Raw genomic sequence first — 21,872 nt, forward strand, 5'->3', positions numbered from 1 at the left:
TTAACTTTATTCTGTATGCCCAGATTACAGTTCACATGAGTTTTTTGCATGGACAGGATCTGCTGATTGTACCTCTTTTCTGTTGCAGTCCCTCCTATGACTGGATGAGAAGAGTCACACAGAGGAAAAAAACTTCCAAGAAGGGAAAAGCCTGCCTGTTGTTTGACCACCTGGAACCCGTTGAATTAGCTGAACACCTCACTTTTCTGGAGCATAAATCTTTTAGAAGGATTGCTGTAAGAAGCCTACAACTTCTTGTTTCACTCAGTTATAATCTGACCAGAGCTATATGCTTAAACTGAGAGAGTTTGCCAGCTTTAACATTTATAACACTTTTATGTTGTACCCCATTTAATTGTAGCAAATATTTATAACACCTGGGAGGAGGAATCAAGTGGGGTCCCGCAGGGTTCTGTCCTGTGTCCAGTACTGTTCAATATTTTCATTAACAACATGGATGATGGAGTGAAAAATATGTTTATAACGTTTGCGGGTGACGCTAAAATGGGAGGGATTGCAAACACTTTGGACAGGATTAGAATTCAAAATAACCTTGATTGGACAACTGGTCTGAAATCAATATGATGAAATTCAATAAAAACAAGTGCCAAGTACTGCAATTACGAAATACACAATGGGAAATAACGGGCTATGCAGCAGTACTGCAGAAAAGGATCTGGGGGTTAAAGTGGATCACAAATGGAAACTGAACCAGCCATATCATGTTGTTGCGAAAAGGAAAATGTCCATTCTGGGATGTATTAACAGGAGTGTCATATGTAAAACACAGGAGGTAATCATTCCACTCTATTTGGCAATGGTGTAAGGCCTCAGCTGGAGTACTGAATCTGGTTTGGGACACCACACTTTCAGAAAGATGTGAACAAATTGGAGAGAGCCCAGTGGAGGGCAACAAAAGTAAGAAGTTTAGAAAACATGCCCTTAAGGAAAGGTTGAAAGTACTGGCCATTGTGATCATCTAGCCTGACCTCCTATATAACACAGGCCGTAGAAGTTCCCCAAAATCATTCCTAGAGCATAGCTTTTAGAGAAACATCCAATCTGGATTTAAAAATTGTGTGTGATGGAGAATCTACCACAACCCTTGGGGAGAGTAATTAACCATTGGAACTATTTACCCTTAAAAATTTATGCTTATTTCCAGTCTGAATTTTTCTGGCTTCAACTTCCAGCCATTGGATCATGTTGTTATCCTTTCTCTGCTAGATTGATGACCCCATTATTACATATTTGTTCTCGATATAGATACTTATAGACTGTTATTAAGTCACCCCTTGACCTTCTTTGTTAGACTTGAAATTCTCAATATATTTAGTTTATCTCTGCAAGGCATGTTTTCTAATCCTTTAATCATTCTCATGGTGTTTCTCTGAACCCTCTCCATTTTATCAATATACTTCTTGAATTGTGGGTACCAGAACTGGATACAGTATTCCAGCAGTGGTAGTATCAGTGCCAAATACACAGGTAAAAATAACCTCTCTACTTCTACTTAAGATTCCACTCTTTATGCATCCCAGGATCGCATTAGCTCTTTTGGCCAGAGTCACACTGGGAGCTCATGTTCATCTGATTTATCTACCATAGGGTTGCCAAATTCGGTTGGACGAATTCCGGGAGATTTCATCACATGACATAATCTTTAATTAAAGATTGATCTTTAATTCCTGGAGACTCCAGGATAATCCTGGAGGGTTGGCAACCCTAATCCACCATGACCCCCAAATCATTTTCAGAGTCACTGCTTCCCAGGATAGAGTCCTGCATCCGTAAGTATGGCCTACATTCTTTGTTCCTAGACATATACGTTTACATTTAGTCATATTAAAAAGCATATTGTTTGCTTGCACCCAGTTTGCCAAGTGATCCAGATTGCTCTGAATCAGTGACCTTAATTATTTACCACTCCCCCACTGTTCAGAGAAGAGACAGCTGCAGGGGGACATAAATTCTTCAAATATGTAAAATGTTATGCAGAGGATGATGATTACTTCTTGTTCTACCCTCAGTAGACATGGAGAACAAGCAATCAGCCTAGTTTGCAGCAAGGGAGGTTGTGGAAGTGCCATCCAAGAAGGTTTTTAAGAACAGGTTAGACTAACACCACTCAGGGATGGTCTAGGAGTACTTAATTCCGCCTTACTGTGGGAGCGGGGACTATATGACCTCTTGAGGTTCTTTCTTGGTCCTACACTTGCGTGATTCTAGTATCACATCTCATCATTCATAATCATTCAAAGGTTGGATCAATACTTCATTATATTTTCATGAGTTATAACTTTTACCATAAAAAAATTAATCCTCTGCAGTAATTCTGAGTGAGGGCTACAACCATGAGCAAGGATTTGTTTTGACCAAACTTAAAATAACAAATCAGTGCCTTTTGTTTCTTGGGGAAATATTTAACTAGTGATCAGCAACCCTCAAAGGCTTTGTTTCAGATGGAGCCTAGAGCTCATCTGACCCCCGCACTCCCAACCTCCTCACCTTCTGAAACACTATTCTTTCATTCTCCTGGCTTCATTTCCCTCTCCCTGATTCCCTGGAGATCCTCCTATCTTCTCAACTCCCTTTTCTTTGCATTGTCAATAGGCTTCTGCCTTAGCTATTGCATTATGGGAATAATTCCATTGTGATGCTCATCCTTACACATAGTTACTAGCTGATTTCAATTTTGCCGGTTCCAGTGTTTCCCCCAGAATTTGTAGTTCTCCCTACTCTCCCACCTCTGAATTCAGAGAAACCTCAGAATTTATGTGCTGAAGGGAGTGGCTTCTCTCCACCACCCACCCAAGTTCTCAATTGCTGAGAAGAGGAGAAAAAGAGTCAACACTCCCTATTTTGGGGACAACTGTTCATTATCTTGATATAAACAAGATAAAAGGTATCCAGCTATTATGGTGATTAGTGATTCATAAATGTGCTCATCCACTGGGTGACTTGATTTTTGCTCCATGATGCATAAGAGAGGTGAAGAAAGGGGCCATTGTTAAGACTTCTTAGTTCTTAAAACATATTGCAAATTTTCTTCTCTTTTAGTTCTTGATTTATGGACTGCAATGTTTATGGATAACTTTCCAGCATTGTACTCTTAAAGGGAAACTGTTGGGGTTGGTAGGCCCTAAATTTGATCCCTACATTTGCTCTAATTCCTCCACCACACAAAACAAAATCTTGGATCCCAAATGCTTAAACTAGTAGTGTAAGCATAAGTGTGCTGCGTTGGCAGAGCAGCTGTTGTATTGGTCTCTATCAGCTCACTCTGCAGATCTTGCTAATATGTAGTATTTTACTAAATTGCAAAAACTGATTAAACCCTACAGCAAGATGATATTGTTCCCAAGGAGCTAGGCAAGATGGCACTAAGGAGGGCTTGTGCTGAAAGACAGTAATGGCTGCTACAAAGCCAGATGTAAAAGATCTCCTTGGAGCTGATGGTTGGAGGAGAATAACCTCAGTAGAAGTGGGAACTGAGGAAAATTCAAACCTACTCACCTTTCTTGATCAGAGTCATACATCTGGAACAAAAGGAGGAGATTCTTCAGACAAAATTGGATGACAATTAAAACAGAGACCAGAGGAACAATATTAGAATTAAATGTGTTCAAGAACCTCAGAAAGGGTAACCCAGTTTTGTATGTACCAACACTAATTAAAAATCTGTTAAACCTGGATTCAACTAGTGAAGTGTCCATAGACAAAGCTGTCATGACTGTAGCTCTTCTAGTAGTAAACAGAAACTATCCCAGAGTATGGTTTCCAGATTCCATTATTTTCAGCAGAAAGATGGTGTTATGAGGAAGATCAGGGAAATGAAAGAAATCTTTGTTCCTTGATTCTTCAAGAGAGGGAAACAAAATGAGGAAAAGAAACAGGTATAATTGGGGTTTCTCTTTTAAATCATTACATTAATTCAAAGTAAACTTTACACTATTCTGCATGTGAAAAAATGGGGAGGAATTTGAGCTGAAGAACCTCAGAAAGGGTAACCCAGTTTTGTATGTACCAACACTAATTAAAAATCTGTGAAGAATAAATGATAATGAACTGTATAATGCAGGGCCCAGTGAAAACATGGAGGAAGAGGAAAGGCTTTCTGGTAGATGGCAATGCCAAAGAACAGGGGGATGGCTTTTTCAATTTTATATATATATATGAAAGTTTTGTGGCATTCCCAGAACAGGGACTCTTCAGACCTGCAGGAATGGTGGCTATGTTGGTGGTTGATATTTGAAATCAGACAGTTACACTAATAGCTAATGCCTCTGTTTGAATTTACTAGCTCGGATACTTCTCCATAACTAGTTAGGCTTTTTAGGATTCAGGACTGAAGTCAATTAAACTTACATTTTCTTTCTGGCATGATACAGAAGTTAAAGAGGGTGTTAACTGCGAGGTGTTAATTTTTAAATAAAGGTTAGATTGGTTACTAGTAAGTAATAAGGGTGGCAGCACACTGACAATTAAAAGGGACTACGGGGTGGGTGGAAGGGCAGCCTTGTGAAGATGGAGGTTGATAGATAAACTTAGTCCACTGGGCTCTGCACAAGGCCTCCTATCTGACTCTCAGAGGAGCAGTCAGAGAGTTGTCACAGAGAAGCAGATAGCTGGTATGTGGGGGCAACATATATAACTCCACTGAATTTGTTGTAATTCTCAATCTGTCCAGGAAAGTCAAACTACTTCTTTATTTTGGAGGGTTCACAGTGGAATAAAGGCATAAAAATACAGATAAGGGGAGGAAAAGGAGACTGGAGATTGTTTAAACAAAGAGAAGATCTGAAAGCTTCTGAGCAGCATCTGTGAGATATTGGGTACCTTCAGCACTGAAGTGTCTGATAATACACGGGTGTACTAGGAGGCCATCTGATGGCCTAAGCAATTCCTTATCATTAGTCTGATAAAAAGGCATTCTGGCCTGGTATCCTGAGGAGTATTGTACTTAAATTACAGTAAGGCCATAATCTGCCAGAGACCCATTTTTATGGGACAATTGTGGGCGGGGGAGGGAACTTCCAAAAATTCAGGTAAGTAAAACACTTACTAACGGTAGCTCTTCTGTAAAGTAGTATCTATGAACATTAAAGGATTGACTATCATCAAAGAGAGCAAGCCCTGGAAGAACTCAGACTAAGGCTATGTGTACACTTGGATTCCCAGCTCAAGGAGACATACTCGCACTAGCTCAGCTCAACCTTGGGCACTAAAAACAGAAGGTAACTGCAGGAATGCTTGCGGCACTGCAGGGGGGAAGGGAGGCGGTTAGCTGTTCTGAGTACATGCTTGTCAGAGACCCTAGGCACAAACTCAGGGCGACTAGTCCATCCCACCACTTGTGGCACACGAGTCCTCCTTTTCTTTTTGCGAATACAGACTAACACGGCTGCTTCTCTGAAACCTGTGTGTTAGTGCAATCAGAGCTAACACGAGTGTGTCTCCTTGAGCTATGAAACACAGCCCAGGCCCCAAGTGTAGACATACCCTATCCTGTACAGAAAGTTCTTATTGGAATAAATGTGATAAAAATAAAAAATTGGGAAAGATATAGGTGCTGTGTCTAATTTCAGTGAAATTCTTTCTCCCTCGACGTCAATGTCAAAACTCCCATTGATAGCCATGGAACTGGGATTTCACTCTTTATGTCAACAATGCCATCTGTCAGCATGCTGGAGAGGAATTCACTCTAGGGAAAGGAAATTGTTGTATTCATGCCCTCATAAGTGTAGCATGATAAGAGAACATTTCTTTAATATATATTTGATGGCAGAATGTTATCTCCTCAGCAAAAAATTAAAAGAAAAATATGAAGAACGGAAGGGGATTAATTGTGGGGAAAGACAAAGACTCATAGACTTTAAGGTCAGAAGGAACCATCATAATAATCTAGTCTGATCTCCTCAATAGTGCAGGCCACAGAACCTCACCCACCTAGTCCTGTAATAGACCCCTAATCTCTGTCTGAGTTACTGAAGTCCTCAAATTATGGTTTAAAGACTTCAAGTTACATAGAATCCCCCATTTACAGTAGTTTAAACCTGCAAGTGACCCATAACCTATGCTGCAGAGCAAGGTGAAAAACCCCCAGGGTCTCTGCCAATCTGACCTGGGGGAAATTGTTTCCCAACCCCCAAAATGATCATCAATTAGACCCTCAGCACATGGGTAAGACCCCCAGCCAAACACCTGGAAAAGAATTCTCTGTAGTAACGTAGAGCCCTCCCCATCTAGTGTCCCATCACCAGCAATTGGAGATATTTGCTGTTAGCAGTCACAGATCAGCTACATGCCATTGTAGGCAGTCTCGTCATACCATCCTGTCCAAAAACTTATCACGCTCAGTCTTGAAGCCAGTTAGGTTTTTTTCGCCCCCACCGCTACCCTTGGAAGGCTGTTCCATAACTTCATTCCTCTGATGGTTCGAACTCTTCACCTAATTTCAAGCCTAAACTTATTGATGGCCCATTTATATCCATTTGTTCTTGTGTCCACACTGGTGCTTAACTTAAATAACTGCTCTCCCTCCCTGGTATTTATCCATGTATTTATAGAGAACAATCATATCTCCCCTCAACCTTGGTTTGGTTAGGCTAAACAAGCCAAGTTATTTAAGGTAGGGTTTCCATTTCTTGGATCATCCTAACAACCTTTCTCTGCCCCTGTTGCAGTTTGAATTCATCTTTCTTAAACATGGGAGACCAGAATTGCACACAGTATTCCAGATGAGGTATCACCAGTGCTCTGTATAATGGTACTAACACTTCCCTGTCTCTACTGGAAATACCTCGCCTGATGCATCCTTGGACTGCATTAGGCTTTTTCATGACCACATCCCATTTGAAGCTCATAGTGATCCTGTGGTCAACCAATACACCAAGGTCTGTCTCCTCCTCTGTCACTTCCAACTGATACATCCCCAGCTTATAGCAAAAATTCTTGTTAGTTTCTAAATGCATGAACTTGCACTTTGCACTGTTAAATTTCATCTTTTATTCCAGTTTACAAGGTCATCCAAATCTTCTTGTATAATACTTGTTCTCCTCCGTATTGGCAATACCGCCCAGATTTGTGTCATCTCCAGATTTTATTAGCACACTCCCACTTTTGTGCCAAACCTTAAAAAAATGTTTTTAAAAAATTGACATTAATCACAGTGTTAAATAAGATTGATCCCAAGACCGATCTCTGAGGAACTCCAGCCAGACAGTTCACCTTTCAGTAGTACCTGTTGTACTCTCCCCTTTAACCACTTCCTTATCCACCTTTCAATTCTCATATTAATACTCATCTTCTCCAGTTTAACTGACACAGTTCCACATGGGAAATTATTTAATGCCTTACTGACATCCAGGGAGATTAGATATACTGCATTTCCTTTGTCTAAAAAATCAGTTATCTTCTCAAAGAAGGAGATCAGGTTGGTCTGGCATGATCTACCTTTTGCAAAATCATGTTGTATTTTATCTTAATTACTGTTCACCTCTATGTCCCTGCCTACTTCCTCTTTCAAAATTTGTTCTAAGACCTGGCATACAATTGAGGTCAAACTAACAGGCCTGTAATTTCCTGGATCACCTTTTTTTCTCTTTCTTAAAAATAGGAACTATATTTGCAGTTCTCCAGTCAGAGGCTATGACCCCCAAATGTACAGATTAATTAAAAATCCTTGCTATTGGGGTTGCAATTTCATGTACCATTTCCTTTACTATTCTTGGATGGAGATTATCTGGGGCCCCCACAATTTAGTCCTATTATGCTTTTTGCGTTTGAATTCCACCATGGCTCTGATAATTTCTACCTCCATATCCTCATTCCTATTAGCCACCCTGCCACTACCCCTAAACTCGTCATTAGCCTTATTAAAAGCTGAGGCAAATATTTGTTTAGGTCAGTGGTTCTCAACCAGGGGTATGCGGAGGTCTTCCAGGGGATACATCAACTCATCTAGATATTTTGCCTAGTTTTACAACAGGCTACATAAAAAGCACTAGCACAATCAGTACAAACTAAAATTTCATACCAACACTGACTTCTTTATACTGCTCTATGTACTATAATCTGAAATGTAAATACAATATTCATATTCCAATTGATTTATTTTATACTATATGGTAAAAATGAGAAAGTCAGAAATTTCTCAGTAATAGTATGCTGTGACACTTTTGTATTTTTATGTCTGATTTTGCAAGCAAGTAGTTTTTAAGTGAGGTGAAACTTGGGGGTACTCAAGACAAATCAGACTCTTGAAGGGTACAGTAGTCTGGAAAGGTTGAGACCCACTGGCTTAGGTGTTGGACCATGCATAGATTATCTTTAATATCCACCCCATCCTCAGTGTTTAGCCATCCTACAGCTTCTTTTCTTGTTTTCTTTTTATTTCTGGCTATAGACCTTTGCAAGGTCCAACTCTGCTTGGCTTTTGGCAGTTCTCACAAGGTAGCTTTCCTTGTAGTCTTGACTTCCTGAAGGTGATAAATTCATGTTCACAATGTCTGTTACTGTATTTCTGATTATATATAAAGAGAGAGGAGAGTAATGTTTTGTAATTTCCTTATTAAAAAAAAATTAACACATCTTAAAGAAATAACATAAAATTGGTAGTCTCTTTCTAACCAGTGGGACTTTTTAAAAGAAAAGTGGCTTAAATATCATTTTGACTCTATACAATCCTTAACTGTAAATCTTTCCTTTGCTAGTTTACAGATTACCAAAGCTATGTGATTCATGGCTGCTTGGAGAACAACCCCACCCTGGAGAGATCAATTGCATTATTTAACGGTATCTCTAAGTGGGTCCAGCTGATGGTTCTTAGCAAGCCAACGCCCCAGCAAAGGGCAGAAGTAATCACAAAGTTTATCAATGTTGCAGAGGTAAGACTAACCTTTGAGTGGTTTTGTCTGCTCGAATGAAATAATAGAAACTGATGCTACAGAAAACTGATGAACTAGACATGCAGGCAAGGTGCTTTCTTGCTGAAAGCTTATTCAGTCATAGCTGATGCTCATTCATTGAGCTATTTGTAAATCAAAATGTTAAACAGATGTTCCTAGATATGAAAATTTGATAGTAACTTCTCATTACTGTTCACATTTTTGGCTTCTTGTATTCAAGATGACATTCTGGGAATTAGTCAGTTGAATGTTTTTATGTTGTCCTGCTCTACAGGAAATCAGAGGTGCTAAACTAGGTCATTATGATGTACTATGATCAAATCTATATTTCTGTAGAATTTCCATTGCATTTTAGCAGTAACTAACTTTAGCTGCTTTAGCACAGGTACAGCAGTAGTCAGTATCCTACAATAAAGGCCCTCAGTCTTTTTGCTGATATGTTTAATTCCACTGCAGAAGCTGCTTCATCTCCAGAACTTTAACACGCTGATGGCAGTTGTGGGAGGCCTAAGCCACAGCTCTATTTCTCGTCTCAAAGAAACTCACTCTCATCTATCTTCCGAGGTTACAAAGGTACAAGAGCATCTCTAATATGAAGGGATCCAAAATATAAATATCGGACTTTACTGTGTAATATCTGTAGTGTGTAATGGGTATTACAAGATATATCAGCAGCAGAACGCTTGAACCATTGTACTGGGGCAGCCTAAAAGGCAGACTAGTCAGATTGCTCTTGATGGAAAACTATTTGATTGTGGGGAACTTGTTTTTGTGTGACTGTGGTGCGGATAAAATGGACGTATTCAGCGTCCTGATGTGACTTGCTTAAGCTGCACTCAGAATAGATCAAACAAATGTTATGGGTGGTCTTACAGAGTCTTGCTTCTATGGCTGTTTATAGGACTGGAATGAGATGACAGAACTGGTCTCCTCCAATGGAAACTACTGCAACTACCGCAAAGCTTTTGCTGACTCTCTTGGCTTCAAAATCCCCATATTAGGAGTTCACTTGAAAGACTTGATAGCCGTTCATGTCGTCTTTCCAGACTGGATAGATGAGAACAAAGTAAACATAGTGAAAATGCAGCAACTATCCATTACCTTGAATGAACTGGTTTCCCTGCAGACTGCTACCCATCATCTAGAGCCAAATATGGATTTAATTAACCTGCTAACAGTAAGTGTCATGACGGTTCTGATTCACCTCTTGTCACAGCCCAGTAGGTGCACTCAAGTTAATAGGACTATTCATGAGAGCAAGAATTTGCAGGACAGCACTCTTAGTATGTTGGGCTTTTTTTTAATAAAGGTGAAGATAAATAGGATAAATATATAAAATAGAAGCCAGTCTAGGTAAAACATGAATAAGGTCACAGAAGACTTTGACAAGATACAGTCTTGGCTAGTTGGAGCTAGCAGCTGGAACAGACAACTGAATTGATCGACTTCCTACTCTGTAGATGAGATGTACATCTCCATACTGTGAGATGTAAAAAGAGGTTCTGACCATTTACAGTTGTTAAACATACATTGGCATTTTTCACCGTGTCCAAACCAGAGTTGTAAAACAAACAAACAAAACCCTATATGACTATGCAGATAGTCCACATGGATTCCACGCTAACTTCTGTGTTAAAATATATTTTTTTAATTTAACCTTCATTTGTTTTATGGGGGTGGGGAATTTTCTTGTTTACTTATACACACACACACAAATCTGCTGTACGTTTTCAAGTCTGCATATTCTTTCAAACCTAAATATGAGGAAGTGGGACTTCAGACAGAGAAACCAAAGCAATAGGAAGCTGAGCCTGAAGGGCAAGAGCTGGATCCTGTGAAGTGGTAGCTGAAGTACTATTTACCTGTTGACATTTACATGAACTACTGTTGTCTGTGTTCATAGAGGGCCTGATCCTGATTTCACTGGGACCTGAGGGGCCTTAACACCTCTCAGGACTTTGCAGAATTAGGCCCATAGTTTTGTGCACTTGTATTCTTATGATTCCTTTGCCTCTAATACTTTTTGTTTTGTTTTTTAATCTTTTTCCTCATTTGTTAGTCACCTTCAAAAAGTTGGATCCCATTTTCCTTTTCCTTTTTTTAAACCATCCACTGGGAGACATAACTGAGTAAGAGATGGGTGCTTGCCTCTTTATGATACTGGGTCAGATGCGTCTCTATCATAACTCCACTGACTTCAGTAACACCAGGGTTAAAGTTGACCCATTATGTTGACTTTGTAATTGAGCGGCATTACATACTGCAATGTTAAAGCCCTAAACTCTGGTCATGAGTTAACATTTATTTGAGGCTTCCCCTGCTTTTCATTTAGTGAGTGTACAGCTTTAACACGGTGGTGTCACATCAGCTTTTAAAACTTTAGTAGAATAGATAGCTCAATGTATCCTAAAACTCCTTGGGTGAAATCCTGGCCCCATTGTAACCTTTGCGAGTTTTGCCATTGGCTTCAGTGAAGTCAGGGGTTGGAACCCCTTCTTGGAGTCATACTATGAATATTTTTTCAACATCTAGATACTACTCAGATTGGTACCATATAAATAACTAAAATAAACTGTTAAAATTTTCACAAAAGAATCTATTATTCTACTCTAATAGCAAAGTCATACAGTAGCTGAAATATTTCTGAAATATACTGGTCAATAAGTCAATGAGAATAGTTTGATCACGGGGGGAGAGAAAAGCTAAGATTTGCTGCCAAAATCTGGAAAGAATTGCATACTAAATATAGTTGACCCCTGCTAAAACATGAGCTCTTCCAGTGTGTTCTTCCTCCCTCACTATTAAATGTTGTACTTGAATTCCACTACACAGAAGGATAATTTTGCATTCAATCTATTGCTGCCTTTTCCATGTTTAATGTCAACTTCCTTCTAATCTTTAACTTGCCTAGAGAAGCTAGCTCCCTTATGGAGCCAGTAAATGGGTACAGTATTGTGCATCTCACTGTGAATCAGCCAATCAACCTGTTCGTTATGTACTGGCACCACTTTCCCACTAACTCTCTTCAGAAACTTTTGGTACATGACTTCCCCAGTCAGGCTTGAATACCCGCGTGTAAAATGACTGCAATACCATAAGGGATTGGAGGTCTTTAACGTGCCAAGCATTCTCACTGCTCCCAACTGCCAACAATCTGGCCTTCAGTTACTTGACAGGTTAATCATTGGATGTATACTCGCTGGACAGACAGTTCAAAACTAAACTAAATGGGTATCTCACTGAGAACGTGATCGTGTGGGGCTTTGCCGTTGCCTTCTCTGGCGTTTCTCATTGATCAATCCATGTCTCTTACTCTTTTGAGTAGTTTGGATGATGATGATGATGATGATTGCACAATGTTAATGTTAATGATTAAGGGATGACATCTACTTGTTCCATAGATAAAGGCTGCAGCCCAAATTTCTCTTTAAAGATGAATTTTACATCCCCTCTAAAATCCACATATGTAGTCAGATTAGCTTGAAAATGGGTAGACCAGCACAGGGGCAGTGGTAGAGTTTCTGCCAGTTTGAGGCCACTTCATCAAGGAGTCCTTAGGGATACAACAGCCAAAAAGTTAGCCATTTTAGCACTGCAAAAATCTAATTCCTTTTGGACAGAGAGGGGAGGAATAAGGGACAGGAAGCCCATGAAACTATCACGGTACAGCACTTGCAGAGGTTCATAGATTTAAGACCAGAAGAGACCGGCGACGCTTCTTGCTGCTGCTGCTTCTCGGCGGCATTTTGGCAGCGGGGTGTCTGGCACCCACCACAGTCTTCTGGGAATAGAAATATGCTATTCCCACAGAAAGGTTGGGGACCACTGATCTAGACTGACCTCCTGTATAACACAGGATTTCATCCTGTTACTCCTGTATTGAGCCCAATAATCTAGTCCTAATCCAATAATCTAACTCAATGTAATCTAAAACTATTTAAAACACCCATATGAGATGTAGTGCTCTCACTGATGTCAGTGGTAATTGCTGAGTGTTCAGCACTTTAAAGGTCAGGCCACTTATTTTAGGTGCCTAAAATATGAATTTAGGAGCCCACTTTTTAAAATCTTGGCCCTTATGCGTTTCAGTATAAAAATGAACATACTGTGAGCTAGAAAGTCAGTTGCTTGTACAAGGTGAAAACAAATCAAAGAGCTGTGTGGTAACTAAAATGTCACAAAAGTGAGTATTGCTATACTGGTGCATGTCACGTTTTTCCCCATATTAATGTGGTATAGGAGACTGTGACAAAATGAGAAATGGCTTGAAGCACTAGAAGCTAAATTCAGAGGTGATGTGTAAATTAGATGTATTTATACACCCTTACTAACGTGCAAGGAAATCAACCTTGGCATGACTTAAAAGTTGAGGCAAGAACAAGGTGTAAATTAAAAGAGGGGGGTGGCTTAATCTCACTTCAGGGTCTTACACTGTTGGTCTGTGCTATGCTCCCTTCCCCTCTGACTCCTCGACATTTGAGCTATACCAGTTTAGGGCATGTATACAGTGCCCTGCAGTTTGGATTATTTGGGGTGCATAGCAATGTGCACCGAAGTGCTGCACTGTACACTCCAGACAAATTTAAAGGTCCCTAGTTCTCACTAATGTAATCCTCTTCAATTCCTCTTTGTACTCCATTAGTATAAACTAGTACACAGTGTCCACACAGGAAAGTTACAGCATGGAACTTTGGTGCACACTGAAATCAACAGATCCCCTTAATCCGAACTGCAGGGCAGTGCAGACATGCCCTTAGTTTCCCAGTGACTGAGTGGGCCAAATTCATAGGTGAGCTGTATAAAGTTTCTTTAAAACTGATGCAGGGAGTCAGGCAGCAGCAGAACTGGGAAAGGTTCTAGGAAAAGCTCTACATTAAGGAAGAGTAGCTCTAAGAATAATACTGTTCTCCCCCTGCCATTCCCTCCTCCCCCAAGAGTATTATTGGGAAGCGATAATTTTGAAAGGAGCGTGGGAAGGCTTAATTTAATGCTGGGATAATAATACCTGCTGCACAATCTCTCCAATATTGATGTGACGTCACATTCCCTTTACTCTTATAACATGGATTAGTGTCTGACTATAGGCAGCTGTTGAATTCCTTAAAAGGACTGATTATAATGCATAGGTACTTTGCTAATCTAACACACATTTAATACAACAGCATATTAACCACATTTGATGCCAGAGTTTTTTGTTTTCTCTTTATTTTTAGCTTTAACAGTTACTTAACTAACCTGTTCTGAGACTATGCAAATAACTGGAAAGTCCCCATCATTTTTAGTCTAGCGAAGCAAAGTGACAAATACCTAAAAATCAAATGGAAAGTCAGTCACCCTCACAAACTCTTGATTGGTGAAGTTTCTTTTACAAAACAGAAAATTAATTTATAACTCTTTATTTTTCAAAATGATTTATAAATAAAACAAGAATGATAATTAAATTTAAAATTAAGAGCTACTTTCCATTATAAAGGGAGTAGTAGGGTATTTTTCCCCAGCAGTTTTGCCTATCTTTCACTGAAATGCTGTGTAACTATTCTGTAACTGTATGATGTATTGAGAACTACATAGTAATTGTATATCTTTAAATTATTTACTAGTATTTGAATGAATTGAGTAACTAATCCCAACCCCCTAAAAGATTTTATGATTAGACAATATTTAGTCCTACATTGTAGTTACATGTTAAGTTTATTAAACTAAACATATCTGCTCATTAAAGGCCAAATCTCTATTGGTGTAAATGGGTACAATTAAATATCAATGATAAAAATTGCAATATGGGTACACTCTCCCTCCCCAGACATACACCCTCCCGTCTTACCCTATCTCCAAATGGCAAAACTTCTCTTGGCTTCAAAGGGAGCAGGACAAGGTCCTTAAATTTCAAACTACTAACTCTGTCATTCGCAACCTGATCTACTAAATATCATTGGCTTTAATGAAGTTTTGCCTGTTTATATGAACAGAGAATTTGGATGTACATGTACTTGGGTAAATAACTACATGAACAAAACAGTTATATAAAAGAGTTCTGTGTAGCTCAAAAGCTTCTCTCTCTCTCTAACAGTTACATCATAGTACATTTATTGTCTCTGGGGCAAATGCTGCACTCTCACTCACCCACCAGTATGGGCTTGCAAGGCTCAGAAGGCAATGTACCAGTAAAATTAATGAAGCTGAATGAGTGGAAGACTCTTCCACTAGAGTGTGTGATCCTACTAAATGTTGCGTGTATGAAATGAATCCAAATATCTCTAATGTGCCCTATTTATTCTCAAATGTGAACAATAGGTAAAAATTTTCACAAGAGCCTAAGTCCCATTTTCATTGAGACTGAGGCTCCTAAGTGACTTAGGCCTTCTGAAAATTTTATCAAGTATCTGTTGTTGTTAATGTGTCCGCTGAAGTACTCCCTAAATGAAGCTGAGTTCTGGGTGAGGATTTTGAAATTTAGCTATCACTTGTTTGTATGAAGCCACTTGCACCAGTCTTTTTTAGAATATTTTTTCCTCATAAATCTTGAGTCAAAGATAATTCTGTGAACAGCACCTCTTCAAATCTTTGAACAAAACAATCCTGATTTTGCAAGGTAGATAACTTCAAATCATATCAGAATTACTCCAGAATCTACTAATGCAGTGACATGATCACAGGAAACATGTAATGTTGTCTCCTGCCTCTTGCATACTCCAAGCCGTTAGTGTTGATGATTTCTTTCCTTTATAGTTTAGAGTGGGTAAGACATTGTGTACGATAAATCATTATTGTTAGAGCTGAGTGAAAGCTGCTAAAGTAATTCACAAACATTTGTTTCCATTTTTAGCAAACAATTTTTACTGTATTTGTGCCCTTTTTCTCATTTGCACAGCAAATCCACTAGCCTGGAGGACTATTGGGTTGACCACGCCTATCCAGGAGGGTCTGGGAATGGAGCTGAGGGAGAAGGTGCTCATTCAGATACATGAAGATCTAAGGCCACATAAGCAGGGAGTGCCTGTGGTAATCATAGTGAGCAGAGTAGGAACTGGAGACATGAGATGAAGTGACTGGATTGGTTGGGAATGAAACACTGGATTTGAGGACTCTGCTGATCCACAGAAGGAAGGAGCTTCTCCTTTGGCTTGCATCTAGTTGTGTACCTCATGAGATAGGGTCTATGCTGTAGTATCCTCAGTCTCCAGGGTTTCTCTTGAGTTATCTGAGCAGTGGGACTTCCTCCTTTGTTAAAACTTGGCATTATCTCTGCAGAGCAGCAGCAATAACACACCTGCTTCTGATGCATGGGACCCTCCCAGGACGTTGCTGCTCACAAGCAGTGGATAGCGTATAGTACCCTGCTTTCGGCAGTAAGCATCACTGGACTGGAGCCGTGAGCAGCACTGATCCTATTAAACTTCTCCTCTGCTGAGTCCTGCGGGTCTGAGCCTGCCAGAAGGAAAAGGAGGAAAAGATAGCGGAAGCAGGAACACAAAAGGGAAAGATTGCCACTGCCTTCCCCACCCCCTCCAAAAAAAAAAAAAAAAAAAGTCCTTGGACTTCCCAGCAGAGAGCATAATGTGATCTGCTTGTATTAAGTGCAGAAGAATGGAGTTTGTGATGCAGTTACCAGACTGTATATAGAGGGAGGGGGAATAAGATGGCACTGAAGCTCTTCACAAGTGAGCGAGCTGCCTCTGTGGGCCTGGATGGGCTCAGTCAACACATTCATCCTCCAGAGTAGCGGATTTCCTCTTCTTAGAAGTCTAATTTATGGTAAGACAAAAGTGACAGGTTTGACTGTTGATGTCTGTCCTTGAAAACAAGTTTGCTGGTAGAAGTTTTTTGTTGTGACGCTATAGAATATGGGCAGAAGGTGAATTTTGAATTTGTAATGACAAGTATTTGCACCAGCAGCTTGAGGCTGAGTTTTATGTTCATCCAGTCAGGGAACAGAAATGGACCATGAGACTTACATATCCAATCAAAGCAGCTTGAGTTTTGAACTGCCTGTATCTAGTGCTCACTGCAAATAGATTCAGGAGATTCGTGGGCTGAAATACGTTACATAAAACACTTGTAAAATAACATTGAACCAAAACCACTCTGTGATATGTTTGCAAGCAATTTGTGAGGTAAAAATATCCAAGATGAACAAATAGGTTTGTTGCAAATAGTTTGCCAATTTCTAATCAGCACGGTTTAAAATGTTACCTCTGTTTATGTTACAAATACATGACATGACAAATACAGGATGTTTGTTTCCTTCTTGCATCTCTCATATACACTGGATTCTTTTTCCAGGATTGTTGATTGCTGAGCTGCTGACAATGAAGCATTTGTGGCAGGGTAATTCTTTGCACATGTTTTCATCCTTTGACAATGGTCAAAATGTGGGCCTGCCAAACGTGACATGTTGTAACATACTACAGCTGGGGACTGTAATAGTTCATATCCTCTGCTGACTAGTACAGAGGGCGACTTGTAACACATTTGCTAGTGGGTTACAATAGCTCCATCAAAAATAGTATTCTTGCATATCTGTGCACCTCCACACACAAAGCCTCCCTACTTACGCTGAGTGCCAAATGGGAAAATTCCCATTGACTTTTGTAGGAGCAAAAAGAGTCCCTTATTTTAAACTACTAAGCTTGCCTGTCATTTCCAACCTGATCAAATAAATATCACTGTTTTCCTGCCTGCTTATTTACAGCTTTCCCTGGACCTCTACCATACAGAAGATGATATTTACAAGCTCTCATTGGTGCTAGAACCAAGGAATTCTAAATCAGTAAGTCACTTTTATTGAATTTTGAAGGGGATACAGTTGCATATCAATTTTAGTATATTTATAGTAGCAATAATGAGATTATACCCTTAAATGCCTGGGAATTAGAAGAAAATAGACCCATTGGTGTTTGCCTGGTTCAAGTTTAATTAAAGTCTTTTTCATGTGTTTTTTATTATGAAGGTGGTCACTCATTATAGTTTTTATATGCATTTGTAAATGGGATAATTTAGAAACTTCTTGTAAAATGTCCCAGATTTCATCTCTAATGGCTTTTAACCAAGCCTCGACAGGTTGCAAGAAATTTAGTGGTGTTTTATGTTAAGACACCATTTACAATTTTACTATTAACTAAATATTTTTCATGGGTCCCTTTCTCTGATTTTTGGATGACGATGATTGATAAAATTTTGTTTAAAAAAATTAGTCAAAGGTTGGTCTGCTGTTAATGATTTGGTATTTTATATCCCATCACATTCTAACTTTGTTTATACAAACATCAACTATATATTGCACTCTCAAACATGATTCATAATAATGTAAATCATATTACAGTAGGAATATGTTTTAACATCTGTATTTTCCTGTGCTTTAAAAGAACACATTAGAGTGGACCCTGAGAAACTGGTGCATTTTTTTTATTGTGCTTTAAGAAGAATAGAATGTAGCTGAATCTAGTAAATATTCAATCTGTATTAATGGACCCTTAATTTAAATTATTACTATTTGGCCTCCAGTAAAAATCTTAGGACTCCAAAGAAGTCCACTTTCAGTTTATTAATTCCAATATTGTTTTACTCATCCAGGGCCCAGTCCTGCCACATGTCTCAACTCTAAAATCAGTGGAAATTGACAGAGCCCAGGCACCTTCTAGGAGATGTTTAGCAGATTGCAGGACTGGGTCCCAAAACTTCTAAGTTGATTGTATGTAAATCCAGTCTTTTCAAAGCTTGTCTGCATTATGTAGGTTTTAAAAGCTTTGCAACCCCAAATACATTGTTTCCCTGTCTGTAGCAAATCATTTTGGGGGATTAATCAAGTGTCTTGATATAATCATAGTGCTGAGCCCATGAATAAGAACTGTTACTGTGGACAGTGTGCTGTAAGGTCATCTTTGCTCTGGTCAAATGTAGAACAAAAGAAACCTTTTTCTAAAAATATCTGATAATGGGGACTTCTCCTCTGACTATTTCAACAGGCTTTCGATTTTAATTCACTCTCAATTCCTGGAATTAATGTAACACTTCTTTGTTCTTCATGGTTTCTAGGGTATGATTTGGTAGTAAAAATGCACACCTACCTGATCATTAATCAATCTATCTCTCTCATCCCTTGTCTCTTCTAAACCCCTTATATGCCTCCACTGCCATCAACAACTGCAACACTGAATTGCTATAGCAATGTGTCAAGAAGTAATGATGGGTCATTACTATGAAAAAATTAAATAAACACTTCACTGCTTTATTCTCCAGTCTCTTTTTAAAATAAAGATTATATAAATCTTTTTTTCAAATACTGCAGGGAGCAGTCCTGTGACCTTAGCAATACCATGAATGATCAGGGACTTCTATATAAGTAATTAATGAATAATCAGTGACACTCAGCATTTGCAACAGAGTACCAAAAAATGCTATAGCAATTTTCATTTGATAGCAATGTACCAATAATGATATACTGCTATAAACCCAAATTTAGAAAAGTGGGGTAACATTTTCAAAAGCATCTACACTAGAAAGTTTTTTGTTGTTTTAACTATGCCAGTATAATTAAAAAGTAGCAAAACCCTGTAGTGTGGATGCAGTTATACCAGTATAAAAGCTCTGATATTGTATAAATTATTCTGGTTTGGGAAGCAAAATAAGTTCTGCCAGTTACAGCATCTTGATACCAGTAGAACTGTATCTATGCTAGGGTTTTTACTGGTATAACGATGTTGCCAAAAACATCACACCCTTAACTGACATAGTCCTATTGGTAAAACTCAAGTATAAACCAACCTTTAGTCTCATTTTCAAAAGCGACTTAGGCTCTTAAATCAATGAACACTGCAATCAATTGGGACTTTTTCTTATATAGGTGCCTATTACCCCCCACCCCCTGCCCCGTTTTTTCACAGTTGCTATCTGGTCACTCTACTAGAAAGAACAGCATTCTGCTAGTGTATCCTTTAAATTGGGCTCAAATTATATTTTAATTGTAACTATATAAAAAAATTTAAGTTGACAAGAGTGTACACAATAGCTGAGCCACTGCACAATCTTGTTTACATTGCCCTTTTCAATCCCTCTTTTTCCCCTCCACCCCCAAAACAAACCTAATTTCTTCTCACCTTCCTCCTGCCTCCCAAAAAAGAATAGAGGTTGGCTTAAAAATTAACAGCTTTAAAAATGTTTGGGGTTCTCTTTATTTATCTTCTGGTTTGAGCATTTAGGGTTCACTCCATTTATTGGGTTAAAGCTGATTCTCTTGCATAACTCCATGAGCTGGGATGTTAAGAAAATATCATAGAATCATAGAATATTAGGGTTGGAAGAGACCTCAGGAGGTCATCTAGTCCAATCCCCTGCTCAAAGCAGGACCAACACCAACTAAATCATCCCAACCAGGTCTTTGTCAAGCCGGGCCTTAAAAACCTCTAAGGATGGAGATTCCTCCCTAGGTAACCCATTCCAGTGCTTCACCACCCTCCTAGTGAAATAGTGTGTGCGAATATCCAGCCTAGACCTCCCCCACTGCAACTTAAGACCATTCTTGTTCTGCCATCTGCCACCACTGAGAACAGCCTAACTCCACTGTCTTTGGAACACCCCTTCAGGTAAATGAAGGCTGCTATCAAATCTCCCCTCACTCTTCTCTTCTGCAGACTAAATAAGCCCAGTTCCCTCAGCTTCTCCTCATAAGTCATGTGCCCCGGCCCCCGATCATTTTCGTCGCCCTCCACTGGACTCTCTCCGATTTGTCCACATCCCTTAGAATCATAGAATCATAGAATATCAGGGTTGGAAGGGACCCCTGAAGGTCATCTAGTCCAACCCCCTGCTCGAAGCAGGACCAATTCCCAGTTAAATCATCCCAGCCAGGGCTTTGTCAAGCCTGACCTTAAAAACCTCTAAGGAAGGAGATTCTACCACCTCCCTAGGTAATGCATTCCAGTGTTTCACCACCCTCTTAGTGAAAAAGTTTTTCCTAATATCCAATCTAAACCTCCCCCACTGCAACTTGAGACCATTACTCCTCGTTCTGTCATCTGCTACCATTGAGAACAGTCTAGAGCCATCCTCTTTGGAACCCCCTTTCAGGTAGTTGAAAGCAGCTATCAAATCCCCCCTCATTCTTCTCTTCTGCAGGCTAAACAATCCCAGCTCCCTCAGCCTCTCCTCATAAGTCATGTGTTCTAGACCCCTAATAATTTTTGTTGCCCTTCGCTGGACTCTCTCCAATTTATCCACATCCTTCTTGTAGTGTGGGGCCCAAAACTGGACACAGTACTCCAGATGAGGCCTCACCAATGTCGAATAGAGGGGAACGATCACGTCCCTCGATCTGCTCGCTATGCCCCTACTTATACATCCCAAAATGCCATTGGCCTTCTTGGCAACAAGGGCACACTGCTGACTCATATCCAGCTTCTCGTCCACTGTCACCCCTAGGTCCTTTTCCGCAGAACTGCTGCCTAGCCATTCGGTCCCTAGTCTGTAGCGGTGCATTGGATTCTTCCATCCTAAGTGCAGGACCCTGCACTTATCCTTATTGAACCTCATCAGATTTCTTTTGGCCCAATCCTCCAATTTGTCTAGGTCCTTCTGTATCCTATCCCTCCCCTCCAGCGTATCTACCACTCCTCCCAGTTTAGTATCATCCGCAAATTTGCTGAGAGTGCAATCCACACCATCCTCCAGATCATTTATGAAGATATTGAACAAAACCGGCCCCAGGACCGACCCTTGGGGCACTCCACTGTAATGGGGGGACCAAAACTGGACGTAATACTCCAGGTGTGGCCTGTGTATAGGTCACTCTGAACCCTGTCCCTACCTCCATTGTATCTACCTCTGAACCCTGTCCCTACCTCCATTGTATCTACCTCTTCCCCCCAGCTTAGTGTCATCTGCAAACTTGCTGAGGGTGCAATTAATCCCATCATCCAGATCATTAATAAAGATGTTGATTAAAGATTAATAAAGCCGCTTGATACC

The 21,872-nt window shown here is 39.7% G+C and overlaps 1 protein-coding gene across 3 annotated transcripts in view; it reads left to right on the plus strand.

The window, feature by feature from the left end:
* RASGRP3 (RAS guanyl releasing protein 3) overlaps positions 1–21,872 on the plus strand; it is a 105,731-nt gene that overhangs the window by 57,799 nt on the left and 26,060 nt on the right. For all 3 annotated transcript variants that reach the window (XM_073338433.2, XM_073338436.2, XM_073338434.1), the window contains exons 6-10: positions 89–236; positions 8,715–8,888; positions 9,366–9,482; positions 9,811–10,086; positions 17,602–17,679. In XM_073338433.2, coding sequence (XP_073194534.1) covers positions 89–236; positions 8,715–8,888; positions 9,366–9,482; positions 9,811–10,086; positions 17,602–17,679 — 793 coding nt within the window. The remainder of the gene's footprint in view (positions 1–88; positions 237–8,714; positions 8,889–9,365; positions 9,483–9,810; positions 10,087–17,601; positions 17,680–21,872) is intronic.

Source organism: Lepidochelys kempii, chromosome 3 (genome assembly GCF_965140285.1).
Source record: "Lepidochelys kempii isolate rLepKem1 chromosome 3, rLepKem1.hap1, whole genome shotgun sequence".
Lineage (NCBI taxonomy): Eukaryota > Metazoa > Chordata > Testudines > Cheloniidae > Lepidochelys > Lepidochelys kempii.